This window comes from Takifugu flavidus, chromosome 9, assembly GCF_003711565.1.
Source record: "Takifugu flavidus isolate HTHZ2018 chromosome 9, ASM371156v2, whole genome shotgun sequence".
NCBI lineage: Eukaryota > Metazoa > Chordata > Actinopteri > Tetraodontiformes > Tetraodontidae > Takifugu > Takifugu flavidus.
The window spans coordinates 12,319,360-12,335,751 of record NC_079528.1 but is presented as its reverse complement, the minus strand read 5'-3'; the positions used below and the strand labels follow the sequence as shown (position 1 = coordinate 12,335,751).

General features: G+C 47.8%; 1 protein-coding gene across 4 annotated transcripts; it reads right to left on the bottom strand.

Moving 5' to 3' along the window:
- Positions 1 to 247: 247 nt before the first annotated feature.
- Positions 248 to 15,678, bottom strand: inppl1b (inositol polyphosphate phosphatase-like 1b). 4 transcript variants are annotated; one of them, XM_057042761.1, is made up of 26 exons: positions 14,561 to 15,675; positions 13,503 to 13,566; positions 8,879 to 9,017; positions 8,576 to 8,696; positions 8,333 to 8,473; positions 8,115 to 8,202; positions 7,947 to 8,024; positions 7,666 to 7,803; positions 7,467 to 7,581; positions 7,311 to 7,402; positions 7,134 to 7,236; positions 6,855 to 7,051; positions 6,305 to 6,422; positions 6,136 to 6,232; positions 5,913 to 6,048; positions 5,743 to 5,842; positions 5,505 to 5,593; positions 5,016 to 5,097; positions 4,494 to 4,583; positions 4,299 to 4,412; positions 4,142 to 4,230; positions 3,986 to 4,073; positions 3,232 to 3,384; positions 2,798 to 2,870; positions 1,656 to 2,427; positions 248 to 732 (listed from the first exon to the last, which is right to left on the bottom strand). In XM_057042761.1, the coding sequence occupies exons 1-26, from the start codon at positions 14,695 to 14,697 to the stop codon at positions 721 to 723; spliced, it is 3,426 nt and encodes a 1,141-aa protein (XP_056898741.1). In that variant the 5' UTR covers positions 14,698 to 15,675; the 3' UTR covers positions 248 to 720. The 4 variants fall into 4 exon arrangements, with proteins under 4 accessions (XP_056898741.1, XP_056898742.1, XP_056898743.1 ...); XM_057042762.1 differs by having other exon boundaries at positions 7,681 to 7,803; XM_057042764.1 differs by lacking the exons at positions 248 to 732; positions 1,656 to 2,427 and adding an exon at positions 2,991 to 3,032 and having other exon boundaries at positions 14,561 to 15,678.
- Between the last annotated feature and the right edge of the window lie 714 nt (positions 15,679 to 16,392).

Here is a 16,392-nt window from a genome sequence, read left to right as displayed (position 1 = left end):
GACGTTTTTAAAAAAAAATAGTGTTGAAAACAATTATGTTGAAAAGACATTCAGGTGCTAATTTAGGAGATTAGATTACAGCTTTTATCGTATCGCCGCCTGTCTGAGCCCACAACTGCATGAAATAACACTCACGCCTGCTCAACACCATTTGAGTGGAACTTTATGTGCTAACCTGTTAACAGCCACGTTTGTCATGACCACTGGACACGGGAGCCGATTAAGCGGTGCAGTATAGACAACATGACACAGTAAACACATTGGATATGTATTTAAACCAATTTTACAGACACGTACCCAGGACATATAGGTGCAGCTGCGGATTTTCTGCTCCAAAGGTTCAACTGAAGGTTTTTTTTTTACAGGCACAATGGGTCAATAACAGGAAAACACACAGAAGAGGGGCTAAAGGTGAATGCCAAACTCCACCTGCGGATTATATCATCATTTAAAATCCTTTTTTTTTTCTTTTACATACAATCAAGACTTTAGCGCAATAATTGGTGTCAGTAACTGGAATTATGTCAAGTGTTTCCTTTGTGTCATCATCAGCCATCGAGGTGGACGCAGAACAAAAGCAGCCTGTGCGACTCTGCTGTGTTGACACAACTGTTACAGTATCGACTGTGTTAATAGGAAGATGGAATGATGGTAAATTGCGTTGTTCTGCTCCTGCGGTAGATCCTGGTGCGATGGCGTTTGTGATCCAGAAGATCCTCCTCAGGGAAACCACTGCAGAGAGGTGACACGTCAGTCATGAACAGGAAGCTAGCGGTACTGTTTCAGTCAGTAAGACTGTTTAGTTGGTGTTTTAGGCTCCAAAGGAGAAGGTAACATTGATTTAATGACTATAAATGCATCAGCAAATCCTTGTACTAACAACCCTGGCATGATCTGAACGGTAAACACTTCTCAGGGTCGTTTCCAGTCATTTGGTAACCATGGTGACCAATGTTTGGCTAGACCCTGAGGATATGATGCTCAGTACCTCTACTTAAAATCGTTAATATTGCTTTTCTTCCCCGACGTTTATCTCTGTGAGGATTCTCATATGACAAACTTGTGGCCATAGGAAGAAGGCCATAAAACCATTTTCCCTGTTTTTCCTCTCTTTGCTGCAGAGCTGGAACTTTATGTTGCTTTATTTTGTGTTTAAGAACCATCTGATGCAGCAAACATGTTTAATCGACCTAAGAGTGAAGCAGAATCCTGTGTGATAGGTAACTCACGCACTTTCTTGTCTGATTTCCTGACTTCTAATAATAAATCTTCCCCGTGTAATTATGTTTCTTTAACTATGTGAATTATTAAATCTTTCCTGCTCTTGTGCAAAGATTTTTTTTTGTTTTGTTTTCAGTTTGCATGTGTTGGTGTTTGCGTAGGAGTGACAAAAAGAGATAAAGGAAAAGTGACAGTTGTGTCAGTGGTGTTGGTGGTGTTGGTGTTAACAGCGTTCTCATCGAAGAGTTATGGTCACATTCAAGTGTTCAACAGGCTAAAAGGCACCGATCGATGTTTATGCATTGTATGAATACGTTAACTTTCTGGCTTTAGAATCTAAAAGGTTATTGTGGAGTAAAAGTCATTTTAATCGCGGTGTGCAGAGATAAAGTGGGGGGATGCATCCTGTGAGATGACTGGAGAGCAGTTTTTACCTCTTTCTCCCAGCTGTAGCCTCTTCCTCCCTGCACAGAGGGGCCGTTTCCGTAACCCGACCTCTGGCTGGGGGTGGACGGGCCTCTCAGCTCTGCAGGGAAGAAGTCAACCTCGCTGAGGGACTTGGCGATTTGCAGAGCGGTGAGAGAGTTGTCTCCCGTAGGCCCAGGAGGTTTCTGTCCCACCACCCAGGGAACAAACTCCTGACGTTGTGCCACCTGCGTGGGAGCGTAGGGGAAAGGCAAAGGCGCCTTTGCTGTGGGAAGAGCGTTGGGCCTTTCTGCAGGCTCATGCTGGTCCCGCCCGGTTTCATCTCTGATGATTGCCGAGTGGTTGATGTACAAGTTCTTCCTGTTCTTCTCCGGCAGCATGGAGTCTTGGGCGGCTTTTCTATCTTTAGGTTGGTCTCTGGGCTGTGAGGTTCGCTCACGATACCGCGCTGGCGGAGGTGTGGGGGATGGGGACTGGGTTGGGAAAAGCTGATAGGAGGAGTTGGCGTGGGGGGAATGAAGGTCATTGGTCGGAGGAGACTGGATCGAAACGTCTGGGATCTCGATCTCCGTGAAGTCCGACCTCCGACAGACTCGTCCGTGGTGTCCTGAGATTTTTGGGAGCTGGAGGGCCTCTTTTCCAGACCAGACCACCTGAGGGTGTTTGCGTTGAACGGGAGGAGCATCGTCCGCCCTGCGCCCCACTGAAACCCCTTCCACGATGAAGTAGGCGGGATTGGTGTAGTTGCTGGGAGGTAGCTTGGGGGGAGCTGGCGAGGCCCTGGAATGAACATACAAGCTTGGAATTCTACAATGTCACCGATTGTGCTTCACTCCACAAAGGCTGTGGGTTGTTACACGTCAGCAGGGAGTCAGAATCGTGGATGGCAGGTTGTCACACAACATTGTCTGAGAATTGAATTTAAAACTCTTTTTAACTTTAGATCCTGAAATCCACGGTCAGGGTCACTTTTCAGAGGGATTAATTGCAATTTTAGTTTTCAGAATTGACCGAACAGTCAAGCCTGGCAATAGAGTTTGAAAGAAGCTCACAGACCTGAAAAGATTAGGAGGTGTAAGCTACGGGTCTGCAGAGAACCTGTCCTTAGAAATGAGGGATGGTATTCACCAGAAAGATGACATTTGTTCACCTGTTCATTGGCAGCCTGGTGGAAGTGGGAGAAATGTGGCCCCTCCCACGATCTTTCTCAGAACAGAACAATTCTGTGAAAAGAAAAAAGAGTGTATGAAGCAAAGCTGCGATTACTGTGTGGGTGTGCGCGCGTGTGTGTGTTCATAAAGCCCAGTTAACAACGACGTATGCGCGTGGCTGAAGTGGCTGACCTGGTGACACAATACTCATCCGTCCCGCGTCTCAGGAAGCAGCTGCTCAGGGTCAGTCAATCAGCAGCCAAAAGAGGAAGCGGTCGACAGACATCAGCAAGCATAAAGTCAAGCCAGGGATCATTGAGGAACCAAAGAAAGGAAGCAACGTGAGGCCGGCTGGAGAGTTTATGCAGCGGCAGCAGAAAGTGATAGTCCAGGCGAAGCAGGAGCAGCAACAGTTTTTGACCTCTTGACCCACCGTAGACCTTTTCCCTCACTGCGCGTCTGTCCTTGGGCACGTGGAGCCTGACCCGTCCTCTGATGGAACCCATCTCCTCTCCTCTGTGGCACAGAAATGCGTCAAACTGCTCCGACGCACCCATTAAAGACCGCAGCGCCACGCAGCATTCGCCTGCAACACAGGTGAGGAAGTTGCAACCTGCTGGCGGCACTCAACTTTTTATTTCGGGCCCACTTACGTGACCATGACAATGCAAACAAATACTCATCATCAGATCTGGCATTTTTAGGTACGGAAATGCAGTCATAGAAGATGCTTTATGTGTCTCAGTTCATTCAAAGGATGCCCGCACATTCAAGGAAGCCTCAAACTTCCTGTTACTTTCACAACATCCAGTCTGGCCTTGTTGAACATCACGATGCCTATTTAGCTCCTGATGCGTGAGCTTAAAGTCATGTAAACTGGGCTTCACGCTGCTGCTGTCTTCCTCTACACTCCAGCTTTTTGTCTTTTTTTGTCTGTTCACATTGGGAATAAAAGCCTGAGATCCATCTGCACATGTGCAGATGTGAAAGAGCAAAATAAATCAGCTTGATTGGCAAGAAGAGTACAATCTGTCATTGTACCAGATAACTACTGTTATAGCATAGCATAGCATCGCAAGTATATAATTATTCTCTAAACGTGGTCACTTCAATAATCTGATGATAACAATATATCATAATGAGATTGTCTTCATGTAAACGGGCCTAATGCAGCTGGTCAGACTAACCGTAGGACTCAAAGCCATCGCAGGACTTGACGGACAGCAGTAGATGCTGGTCCTGAAGATACTCGAGGTCAGACATGATAGGCAGGAGCTGGGATAGACGTGGAAACAGGGTCAACACAGGCAGCGATTACACACATTAACCAAGGAGTCTCTAACCTTTGGCAGCTGTTTGAAGGACCATCCCAGTTTGAGGAACTTGGGGATGTCGCAGCCCTGCGAGTCATTCTCACTCGAGCGCCGCGTCTCTACAAAAAGACGGGTTTTTTGCTGCTGCGCTGCAATGTAAAACTTTACAGAGACCCCCCCGCCCTACCTTCCAGACAAGATGAATGGAATTCAATGAAGAATTTTGCCTTGCTTGCTGTCTTCACAATGGCTTCGATTCCTTCAAGTTCGATCCAGGCCCTCTCTACGCTTCGATTCACATCTGTGCCAGGCAAATATGCGGCTCTGCTGTTAGTGTAATAAAGGGATTCAACCCATTTTACTCAGATTGGGCGCACAGCACCTGTTTTGGCGCGGAACGGTGACACCACTCCGACGTCAAACGTGGCAAAGACGGGCGAATGGTCACTTGTGAAGATGTCGTCAGTGCAACCTGGTAGCAGACAAACGCACACATGGCTACAAGGACAACAAAAACAACTTGTGCTCAAAACACTGCGTAAAACACAGGAAGTCTGCCAGTGAAATTTCACAGGATGTGGTTAAAAAAAAACGCTGGATGCAAAAAGCAGTTGGGCTACTATTTTTACAGTCTGGTATTTTGCTGAGATGTGTTTGAAAAGAAGGAAATGTGTTGAAAAAAGTGGAAACAACTCATTTTTTATGAACCAAAGAGCAGGAGGAGCGTGTGCGATTCCTTTCACTTCAGCTGTGCACTTTTTACACTGACTGAGCTTTTATTATTATTTTTAACTTTATTTCTATAGCGTCACATTACAGAAACTCTGGAGAAACCGTTCAAGCAACACTGGGAAAGAAAACCCGTTTTAGCCGGAATAAACCTCGAGGTTCCTGTCGGCCTTACCGTACGCCGTGCAGGTGATGTGTGTCTCTGGGTAGGACTTCCACAAAATCCTATCACACCACGATGGAACGTTCACTCGCACCTGCAGATAAACATGCTCAGCATCTCGTAACTGGCTTGTTTGTGTCAGGGATTCCATTATTAGCCCCGAAGATCATTATTAACCTTCTATGTTTAGAGGCCTCGACAGCTGCTGGCCTTCCAAAAGGGATAAAGTTACACACAAAATATCTGGAGTGCTTGTAGGATCTCCTCTTTGTTTATGAATATTGCTATGAGTATCCCGAATAAGGCTCATTCATATGGCACCCACTGCAAAATACATTAAAAAAACTGACGTTTTGTTCCAGGAAACATGAAGGCGTCATTTCTAAGTAAGTGTATTGCTCAAAAACATTACTGAGCAGCGACTCAGATGTCCTGCATCTGGAGGACAAAGGAGGACTGTAGACGTCCTCTTGTTTTTCAAAGCTAAAATAAATGACTCACTCCAGAAGTCTTGTATTTCTGCCACAGATAGCAGTCCCTAGACCCCCGCTCATACCGGTAGGTGGGTGGGAAAGTGATCTTCTCTTCGTCTTTACCGGGATAAACAGAGAGAGCACAGAGTGAGACGGGCAAAGCTAACGGCGGAATTGTGAATCAATTATTCTCTTATCTGCATGAAAGGTTTTTGTCCTTTTTATGGCTTTATTTAAAGAAATCCGTGCGGTAAACTGAAACTCACTGAAATTGAGGAAGGCCTTCCTCTTGTGTCGCTCACGGGTCAGCTGATCTGCACACATGAGCTCATCAAAAGCTCTCTTCGAAACATGTTTCAAGATGTCCTGCAGAGCATCAGAGTTTTTAGAGATGTCTTTTCACTTTGTGTTATTAACCTCAACCTGTTAGGCCAACCTGTACGTCCAAATTGAGTCTGTAGTTGAGATCTCCACACCAAAAGAGGTGGGTGAAGCGCAGGCTGATGTCAAAGGTGCTGTTTTTCTCACCCAGGCAGAGCAGTCGGAGGATGTCCAAAAAGTTCTGATTCCTCCTAAACACCACCCATTGTAACGAGAGTTATTAAAACCACATCCATTTCAGCTCTGTTAATATGTATTCTTGCAAACACACAACACACCTCAAGATTTTCTCACTTCCAGAGGACAGGCGGCAGTTAACAAATCCAAAAGAGGTTCCGTTGAAGAGAAAGGAGACACCGACAGCTCCCTTGTTTCCTGAAGTCAGGCAGAAAACACCCAAGCTAAAGACTATTAAAACTCATTTGGACAATCTTCAAGTAGCCTTACCCAAAGTATTCCCGAGGCCCGTCCTCACACAGGCTGTGTGCACATGACTGATGCGGGCCTCATGTTCGGGCTTCACAAACACCGCCAGGCGCATATTCCAGAGGGACTGCACTGCCACCTACAGGACAATATGGAGAATTACAGGACACACTTCCGGGCTGACCAAAAGGCTCCACCGATTACACTTTACTTTTATATTGAAATGTGTCAATTAACCACACCGATAAACTGTAAAATACACGGGGTTAGACTAGAAAATACACAAATAGAAGTAAAAATGATTTTAAAACAGAGACCAAATCTTCATTTGTAGTTTGTCTGATAGCAAAAATGGGACCATAAGGATCATCAACCTTCCATTATTCATAATTAATGGTTTGAAAATGTGTTTTTGTGTCATTCCTCTACTACCATCAAACTCAAACCATTCATAAAAACGTTGAACAATTATTGTAAGTTTTGGGGAAAAAAAATACACAAAAAGGTTTTGATGAACTCAATTTGGACTCCCAAGACAGAACAAATGGATAGTTTCATGAAGATGAATTACTTGTTTAAATTCAATTCGCGTATAGCTGCGGAGGGTGGCCTTGATGTGCTCGGTCCACTCCTTCTCCCCTTGAGGGTTCTCCTGCGTCCCTACAGCATAGATGTCATGTGGGAGCAGAGCAGTGGCCTCATCAGGAGTGTGTCCCAAACCACAGCACGTCATCCAGGTCTGCAGCGCCCGTGGAGGGGGTGATCCCCCTGCAAAGGCAAGACAGAGGAACAAAGCTGAAATCAAAGCTGATCCCATCGGCGCCCCTGCTGGTAGGTTCCAGACATTTACCCATGTTCCAGGTGCCAACAAACACAGAGATCACATCAGGCTCGCTCTGCTGGGAGTGTCTCATTTTCATCAGCTGGAGGAGGTGACAGAAGGCGTCACGTTTCTGCGAGACGGAGCGATTCTGTGAGAAACAGGAAGGCAGGAGAAAGATTCCAGTTGGCGATGAAGCTTTCTCACCCGTGCGCTCTCGAACGTCATCTCCCGTGGCGTGTTGTGATGGCTGTCGATGACCATGCGTATCTTGCTTTGGAGCTTGACAATCTGAAGGACTGAGGACCGACAAACATCAGCAGGAAGCGTAATTGGTATGACAGGATAAGAGTTTTGCCTCACTCCTCTCATGCGAGATCCTCTCCACCCCAAAAGACCCGGCCTTCCTGTCAAAAAGCAGCACGCCCGCGTCCACGTCCACAGAGGCGGTCTGTCTGCCGTACCTCAGCATCTTCACCTGGACAAGTAAAACAACAGCTCTTCACGTGGTCAAGGGTGATCATTTCCTCAGTTCCTACTTTGAACCTACACTACAATTTACCTGAAAGGAATTTACCGGTGACAGTCTGGCAGGGGTCTTTGTGGGGGCTGTATTTGGGGGTGTCGGTTCAGGAGGGGGGGCGTTCTGCTGCACTGCCAGGTTGTGATTGGCCACCGCATCTTGTAAGGCCTTCAGTACCTGTGAGGTGATAAAAGCATGAGGTTTGTACAATATAAGATTAAAGCAGTGCTGGAGAAGAGGAAACACATTACCCAGGATTCACAGGGTCACCAATGTTGCCATTATCAACAGATAATGCTGTATTTGACAACACAACATACCCTTTTCTCCAGTGATGAAAGGAGGCTGACCAAAGCTGAAATCTTACACAAGAAGCTGTCCATTTCCATCTCTGGACCCTGTGTCCGGAAATATAAGTTACAAGCTGTGAATTGTTATAAAGTGCTGTCAAATGGACGCATGTGAAGGGAGGATATGCTCAATCGTACCTGTCCTTTGTTGTGTGTTAAAGAGCAGCTCGGGTGGTCAAAGACCTTGGCCAGGGTTTCCAGGCTTGACAGCGTCAGGTCGATCTCACTGTAGAGCACATCAGTACATTAGCTTTAATAAAATAGAAACACATTTTAGTGAACACCAACACAGCCTTTCAGCTCATTCAAGGTTCACCTTCAGCTCATTATTAAGACTAAAAGCATGAAACCCTGACCCATGCAGGCCTTGGCAGGCAGCGCCCAGAGTGCTTCTGAGGTGGTGCAATGTCGCTGCGCCTTTATGCACGTTCTCAATGTCAAGAGGCAGTGTATTGACGACATAATCTTTCAGAAGGGCGACCACCTCATTACTGGAGCTGCAAACAGGGGACAAAAAAAATAGAAATCACATTTGAAAAAAGGCCCCCTCTAAACACTAATCACTGTCTGAGCACTTTCTGAAGCTTGGAAAACATCACCTGCATGTGTTCAGCTCTTGAAACCCGTCCAGAAAAAGGGTATGTGCAGGTGGTTTTGCTGGTGCTGCTGGGACTGAGGCCATGTTGCCTGAGGAGGGAGCAGGAGGTGGTTTCTCATCATCTGTGTACACATGAAACATAAAATCAAACAATAATAAACATTGAAGGCAGCCATCCTGGGGGTGGGGGGAGGGGGGCTTTTTAAGGTGTTGTTTAGATATATACAGAATATTGAATATTCAAATGTATGAGTCCAGGTATCGAACAGTTGTAATGGGTTGTGGCGACAGATAGAGGGCGCACCTGAGCTCTCATCCCCGATGTCTGTATCCCGGGGAACACCATAGAGCAACGGGCTGACCAACCCTTTATGGGGATGCTGGTATCCGAAAACCAAGTCCTCTAGTGTGCGGAAACAGTTCACCTGCACGCCCTGTGTTGTCTGTTACACACACGCACACACACACACACACACACACACACGCACGCACACAAAAGTCATTATACATACATCCAAACACTATTAAAACTTTGTCCACCATTTCTTTTCTTTTTTAAAAAAACAAACCATTTGTAAAAATTGAGTGCAAAAACTTTAATTATCGTGAGTGTAAAGCTTATGAGGTCATTTGGGAACTTTTCTTCCCCGTGGCGTTTGCCATGGTTACGGCAGTGGCATATCACGTGTCGACCGCTCAGGATGCTGGGAGGTTTTACGTTAGCCCGCCAGAACGTGAAATGAATGAAATCTGCATGCTGCATGAACGGTCGGAGAGGGCCAACAGAGAAATAAAGAAGGAAGCGGAGGTGTGCGCGGTCCACTTCAACCAGTGTACAAACTGCGGTGGTCAACATGCACCCAAACGCAGCAAGTGTCCTGCTTTTAACGAGCGCTGTAACATCTGCAGAAAACCCAACCACTTTTCGAGATACTGCAGATCAGGAAAACCACCGAGCACCATCAGACCACCACGGCCCCTGTCCCCCATTGCACGCAAGGGCGGATACACGCACATGAGTGAGCTTGACGCGCAGCCGACACAAGGGCCAGCTGATGTGTTTCACCCAAAGTAGAGGAGCATGTTCACAGGGCCCTGACACAGGTGAGACAGAAGAGTAAAGCTTATTACAACAAATCAACCAGGCCACTGCCCCCCTTACGCCCAGGGCAAACAGTGAGGATGCAGACACAGAGGGGCTACGACAGACTGGCAAAAGTGCTGGCAACAGCGACACAACCAAACAGCTACCAAGTCAAGGCTGGGGATGCCACTTATGTCAGGAATAGAGGCCACCTACTCCACAGACCCTCCATATACTGTATATCTGTTTCCCCAGCTGAAGACCCACCTGCTGTCACGGGCATTGAACCCGACCAAGCCCACAACGTGCTGCCACAGCACCAGAAGGGGTGCAGGGTCAACAGCAGTTGACTGTCACTCGCTCAGGGAGGGTTTCTAAACCCAGCTCCCTCTATGATGACTTTGTCACAGGCTAGCTCTGTGACCCACAGACACAGTTCGTATGCATTCCCAAATGTTCTGTCTGCAATAACCTGAAGTTTTTCTACGTGCAAGTTCCACTTCAACCAATGTACAAACTGCGGTGGTCAACATGCACCCGAGCGCAGCAAGTGTCCTGCTTTTAACGAGCACTGTAACATCTGCAGAAAACCAAACCACTTTTCGAGATACTGCAGATCAGGAAAACCACCGAGCACCATCAGACCACTACGGCCCCTGTCCCCCATTGCACGCAAGGGCGGATACACGCACGTGAGTGAGCTTGACGCGCAGCCGACACAAGGGCCAGCTGATGTGTTTCACACTGAGAGCGTGGACATGTTTTACTGCAAAAGCATAGACCAACCACAGGATGTGCGTGACCGAGATGAAAGGTTTGCTAACCTATCTGCATGCAACACGGGCAGGTAGCTACGTGTAAAGATTGACACTGGTGCCAAATGTAACGTAATTTTCAGGGCGCTCCTGCAGCCCACTGACTCCACTGCCGGCATTAATCCCGACAAGAAGGCAAATCTTGTTGCCTACGGGGGTCACATTATTCATTCCGCCAGGTCTTGGACAGGATCCGTGCTGTGAACCTGAGACTGAACCCCAACAAATGCAGGTTCAGGGTCACGGAGGTCCCCTACGTCGGCCACCTACTCACCGACCAGGGTGTTAAGCCGGACCCCTCTAAGACAGCTGCTGTTCGCCTGTCCCCCCCCCCCCCCCCCGGAGGACAAACACGGCCTCCAGAGGTTCCTGGGCATGACCAACTACCTGGCCAAGTTTCTACCAGGCTACAGTGAGATCACGGCTCCTCTGCGTGAACTGTTGCGGCAGGATGTGGACTGGTGCTGGCTGGAGCCCCACACAGCGGCATTCACTAAACTGAAGGACATCATTGCCAGCCCTCCTGTGCTGAGATACTTTAATGTTCACCAGCCAGTTGTACTGTCAGCTGATGCCTCAGAGCATGGACTGGGCGCTGTCTGCCTCCAAAACGACAGGCCGGCGGCTTTTGCTTCCAGGGCCCTCACAGAGACTGAATCACGCTATGCTCAAATTGAGAAGGAGCTCTTGGCTCTCCTCTATGCCTGCATAAAATTCCATCACTACATATATGGCCGGGCCGTGACTGTTGAAACTGACCACCAACCTCTGATCACCATACTGAGAAAGCCACTGCACACTGCCTCTGCACGCATACAACGGATGATGCTTCACCTCCAGCGGTACAACCTCAATGTTATTTACAAGAGGGGCAGAGAGCTCTATGTCACTGACGCTCTATCCCATGCACACCTGCCCTTCACTGATCAGTCTGCGGAGTTGGAGGACTACGAAGTGATGGTTGTGGAGGTCCTCTCCTCACATTGGGTCGAGGAACTGAAACACGAGACACTGGCTGACCCCAATTGCAGGGGTCTCTCACAGGTTGTTGCTGCTGGCTGGCCTACCGCATTCAAGGAGTTGCCACGGGATTTGAGGCCGTTCTACGCCATGAGAGAGGAAATTACAACCGTCGATGGCTTGCTCCTCCGTGGCCAGCGTCTCATCATCCCACATTCCCTGCAGCGCTACTATGTACAGCAGTTGCTCCAGGGCCACTCCGGACTCGAGGCCACAAAGCGCAGAGCTAAGGAGACCATGTTCTGGCCAACTGTCTACACTGATATTGAACAAGAAGTGTCCAGGTGCGCCCCCTGCAATGCTCTCAGACCGCATCAACCAAAAGAGCCCCTCCTACCACACGCAGTCCCTGACCTGCCATGGTCCCTCACTGCGGCGGACGTTTTTGAATGGGAAGGATGAGAGCATCTGGTACTTGTTGATTCTTACTCCGGATGGTTTGAAATAGACAGACTCACTGGAACGACAAGTGCCACCTAGATCACTAAACTTAAATGCCACTCATGGAGTGCCACAACAGCTCATGACAGACAACGCAGCCTACTTCACAAGCAGAGACTTCCAAGAGTATGTTCGCAAGTGGGACTTCTGCCACATCACCAGCAGTCCACAGTACCCTCAGTCAAATGGACTCGCAGAGAGAGCTGTGCGCTCAGCAAAGCACCTACTGGAGAAATGTGCACAAGATGGAACAGATGTAGATGCTGCCCTGCTCAGCCTATGTAACACACCAAGAGATGGGCTGCCGTCCCCTGCTCAGCGCCTGTTTTCGCACAAGGGCTTTTGTTCCCATGACCAAAGCCATGAACTCACCCAAAGTAGAGGAGCATGTTCACAGGGCCCTGACACAGGTGAGACTGCCTTTGTTTATCAGGTGCAGCTACTTTCACTTTCAGGGACCTTTTACTTGAGAAGGGGGATGTAGACTGTGTGGCTTTTTCCATGGTTACGGCAGTGGCATATCACATGTCGACTGCTCAGGATGCTGGGAGGTTTTACGTTAGCCCGCCAGAAGGTATGTTGAGGGTGCTCATGTCGGAGCTATAATAAAGCACCATCGTCCATACCGAGACTCTTTATTGTATCACGCACATCTACACACAGATCATCTTAAATTTGCATACCAGCAAAGAGAAGGCACCGCTGCTGCGTAGTGATAAAAACACATTTTGGCTTTTGGTTGGCCAAAAAAGTGAAACAACAGCATACTGGTTTTGTTTCTTGACAACACCTCTATATAGATATACTGTAATAAAACTGTGTTCTGAGCACATTTTTCACACGTACATAGCATCTCTATTAAAGATAGCCTGAGTGGGGAAAAAAGGCCTCAAAATATAAATCAAGCACACAAGTTTTGAGTTAGTGGAGCAAATAGGCTATGGGTGGAGGGGGTGGGTGGGGGGGGGGGGGGGGTCCACTGAAGTTGATAGAAAAACAACTGAAATACCATCTGAGTTTAGGGGCCAAGTTGAGTTAAAAGCTGACGATTTTTCCAAGGTTTGAAAATAACGGCCAGGCGATCGCTATTATAATGACTAAAACATGCAGATATACAAGAAAAAGAAACTTTTTTTGTGGTTTAGGTCTTCGAAAGCCCATTTGTCTGACTTTTTTGCTGCATTATGAGTGTTCTCTCAACTGCATTCCTCGTGTTTTGCGTATTTTTGTATTCGGCACTGCTGCTTCAGGCTACCACATCCAACAGACTCATTACATCTGACACAAACACCCTTGTACACACACATGCAGCAACAAATGAGCTCTCTCTGTGGGTTGTGACCCAGTGTGTGGGTTGACCAGGAATCTCTGAGACATTAAAAACAATTTCTCTTCTGTGCTGCCGAGCTTGTGCCACAAACACGCAGCCGCATGGCAGAAATGCCGTCCGGCCGAATCTGGAACTGTTGCTGTTTGTGCAAAGGAAGCCCACATCTATGGCATCTTTTCTGTACCCTCCTGTTCGGCTCTGTGTGTGTTTGTGTGTGTGTAGTTTGAGGACCGCTCACCTGAACCGCCAGAAGGCCGTCTGCATCGGGAAGAACTCGATAGGTGTGAACGTGACGTTGAAACCTTTGGAAACCAAAATTGGCCATTATTGACAAGTGAATGTAAGAGAACATGTGGACAAATATGTTCCTCAAATAAGAACCAGATGTTCAGCTGTAATAAAAGGCACTTTAACACTGTGCCAGTTGTTTTACAGATGGCCATTGATGTGGCTTCTGTGTGTGAGAGACACTTGGAACGTCGCTCCATCGGTTATTTGTTTCGAGGAAGGCCCTAATGATGTTTGGAGAGACACGGGACCTAAATGTGGGACGAATTTCAACAGAGGAATGACATATTGAGAAAGGAACCCAGTTAAAGAGGGAGCACTACGAGCAGCTCAACTTTCAGGAATGTATCTGGCTTGGGCTGAGGAGCAGTCGGCCTTGTGCGGTCACCGGAGCTCCCGCCCTCTTTCAGGGGCCCCGGGAGGAAAGAAGGGCAAGTGGGGAAAACAGGGAGAGCTTCGCCAGGCTTTAAACAAGGCCGCTGGCATCAGGAGGGCGGCTACGCCTGAAGCTGGCCTGGCTCGCATGGGCCCAAGGTGACGGCGATGGATGTGAGGCCAGTGAATTGATTTACAGATGGGGTGTTCCGCGGTGATGATGACTTTATGAATGGTTTCCAGTCCCACCGGCCAAAACCCATTTCACAAGATAGGTTGGATTTATTTTACACAAGGTAGAACCGCTGTCTGCTCCCTCTGATCTCTTGATACTTTACAAAATGAACAAACTCCGCCTTTATGAGAGTCAAAAAGTCCAGTCACAACAGGGATTGCTTTACTTTCATATCAGCCATTTTTACTGATGTCAAAACTGAGCCGTTGTTGAGTTCAGTCTTCAGAAAGAAAGTCAGAGATATTCAATATTAAAATGTGAATAGTGGCACCACTTGCCAGGGCAGGTGCTCATGGCGTCTCTAAAGACAGAGTCACAAACCAAGAGCACACACAGATCATATTTTAGTGCCACAATCATGTATTTCTGTTCACCGGTGCTGTTTGAGATATACTCACAATAGGCAGAGTGCATAGGCTCCAGGCACCGACTCACTGTCTCTCACCAGGTAGCTGCCATCTTTCCCTGCCCGCGCTAACAGCTCCTCCGCATGGACGCGGCTGATGTCGCGATGATACCACGCAGCCGTAGCCATGGTAATCAGTGTGGAGTGCGGCCCGGTTGAGGGAAATAATCCACGGAGGGTGACAAAGCAGCCATAGCAGGAACGATATTTTGTCAGACTTGCTGTGCGAACTTTCCCATGATCAACATCACAGAGCAACAATTAGCCTTCTGTCTCTGCCGGTTTCTTCTGGGTCACACATCCTGTTGTGCCGAGGGAGGAAAAAAACCACCTGGCCGATGGTGGTAACAGCCGGCACTCCAGTCCACCTTCCGCGGTGGTGTCCTTGTGACAAAGGCGGTTTTCAGGTTTGGGCCTCACGTTGCTGCACCCAGGTGGGTGTGTTGCTCCAACAAACACAGATCATAATCACGGCAGTGTGAGGGACGTAGGAAGTAGGTGGATGCCGGACGGTATGAATCAAGACGCCACTCCTGAGGCAGTGAGGGCGCCTGTAGCAGAACTGCAAACACTCACTCTCACTAACTCTGCATGCAAACAAGGAGGGAAGAACCGGGAATAGCAAAAACAAACAAATCAAGCCTCACACAGGGCCAACACACCCACACACAGCCGAGGCAGAAACAGACCAGATGGAAATCAGTCAGCACTAAACCCAGACAGGCGTACACGACAAACCAGGCTAATTCAAATGATTTCCCAGCTCTGTTGCCTTATAAGGGAAAGGGAACTCCCTCTGCAAAGTTCAGCTGCTCTTGTCTTTGCATCTTCTGGGCCCGGATTCCCTGCGGAGCTCGTCTGGTTAGATGTGGTCAGCTGTGGTCCTGCTCTCCAGCTCTACTGTCAGTAGCCTCGCGTCCGCACTGGCGTGGCCTGCAGTGCTCCTTCAGGGTGCCGACATGCTGGAGGGAGGGGGCACAGTGGCTTCGGACAGCCCCGTTCCAGCACAGTCACAGGCAGAGGAAGTGACTCGACATTCCAGATGGCCCACATAACCAGAAGAATTCTTGCAAGAGGCTCTGCTTCTACACCAGTGTGTGAAACAGCACATAGCTTCCTTTTCGCCTCCTCCCCCCTGCACTTCCTTCTTCCCCTCTCAGACCCTGCCTCCATCTCCTTCCTCTAATTCCAAACAATAAAAACAACTAACCACAAATATGAACACGTGGAATGCATGGCCAATCTTTGGTTTACTCCCCTCTTTTTTCGCAGTTTCTTTTCTTCTTACTCATTCCTTCCCTTTCTGAAAAAAGCACCCGGCATATGGTTATGATCATCCCTCACTTTCCTATTTTTTGCCCTCCTACCCTCCTAAACGTCCTCCTCTCCTCATTTTCCATGAGCAGGAGATTTCGGCGCTGTGGGAAGCTGTTGCACCTCTCACTACTCAGCAGAAATGTGCTGACAACCAAGGCAACCGCAGCCACAATAAAACACATATTCCACTGTAATCTGATCACATTTCATCTGTAATCTGTTTTTTTATTGTGAGGTTACCTCAAACATTTAAATGAAATGCAAAGAGCACTTTGTATTTCCATTTTATGGTTTAGATTTGCATTTTCTACAAATATTCTATCATTTCACCACTGCCTTTATTCAATCCTTGTTCCTTAGTTGCATATTTATACAGAATATAAGCTGTAAAATTCATAGAAAACCTTAAACGTTATAAAATAATGGAAGCGGGTTGGGTCACGCACCGGACTGGGAGGTGAGAAGTGATGGGAGAGATTACTGTCTTGAAAAGAGACTCAGATGTTT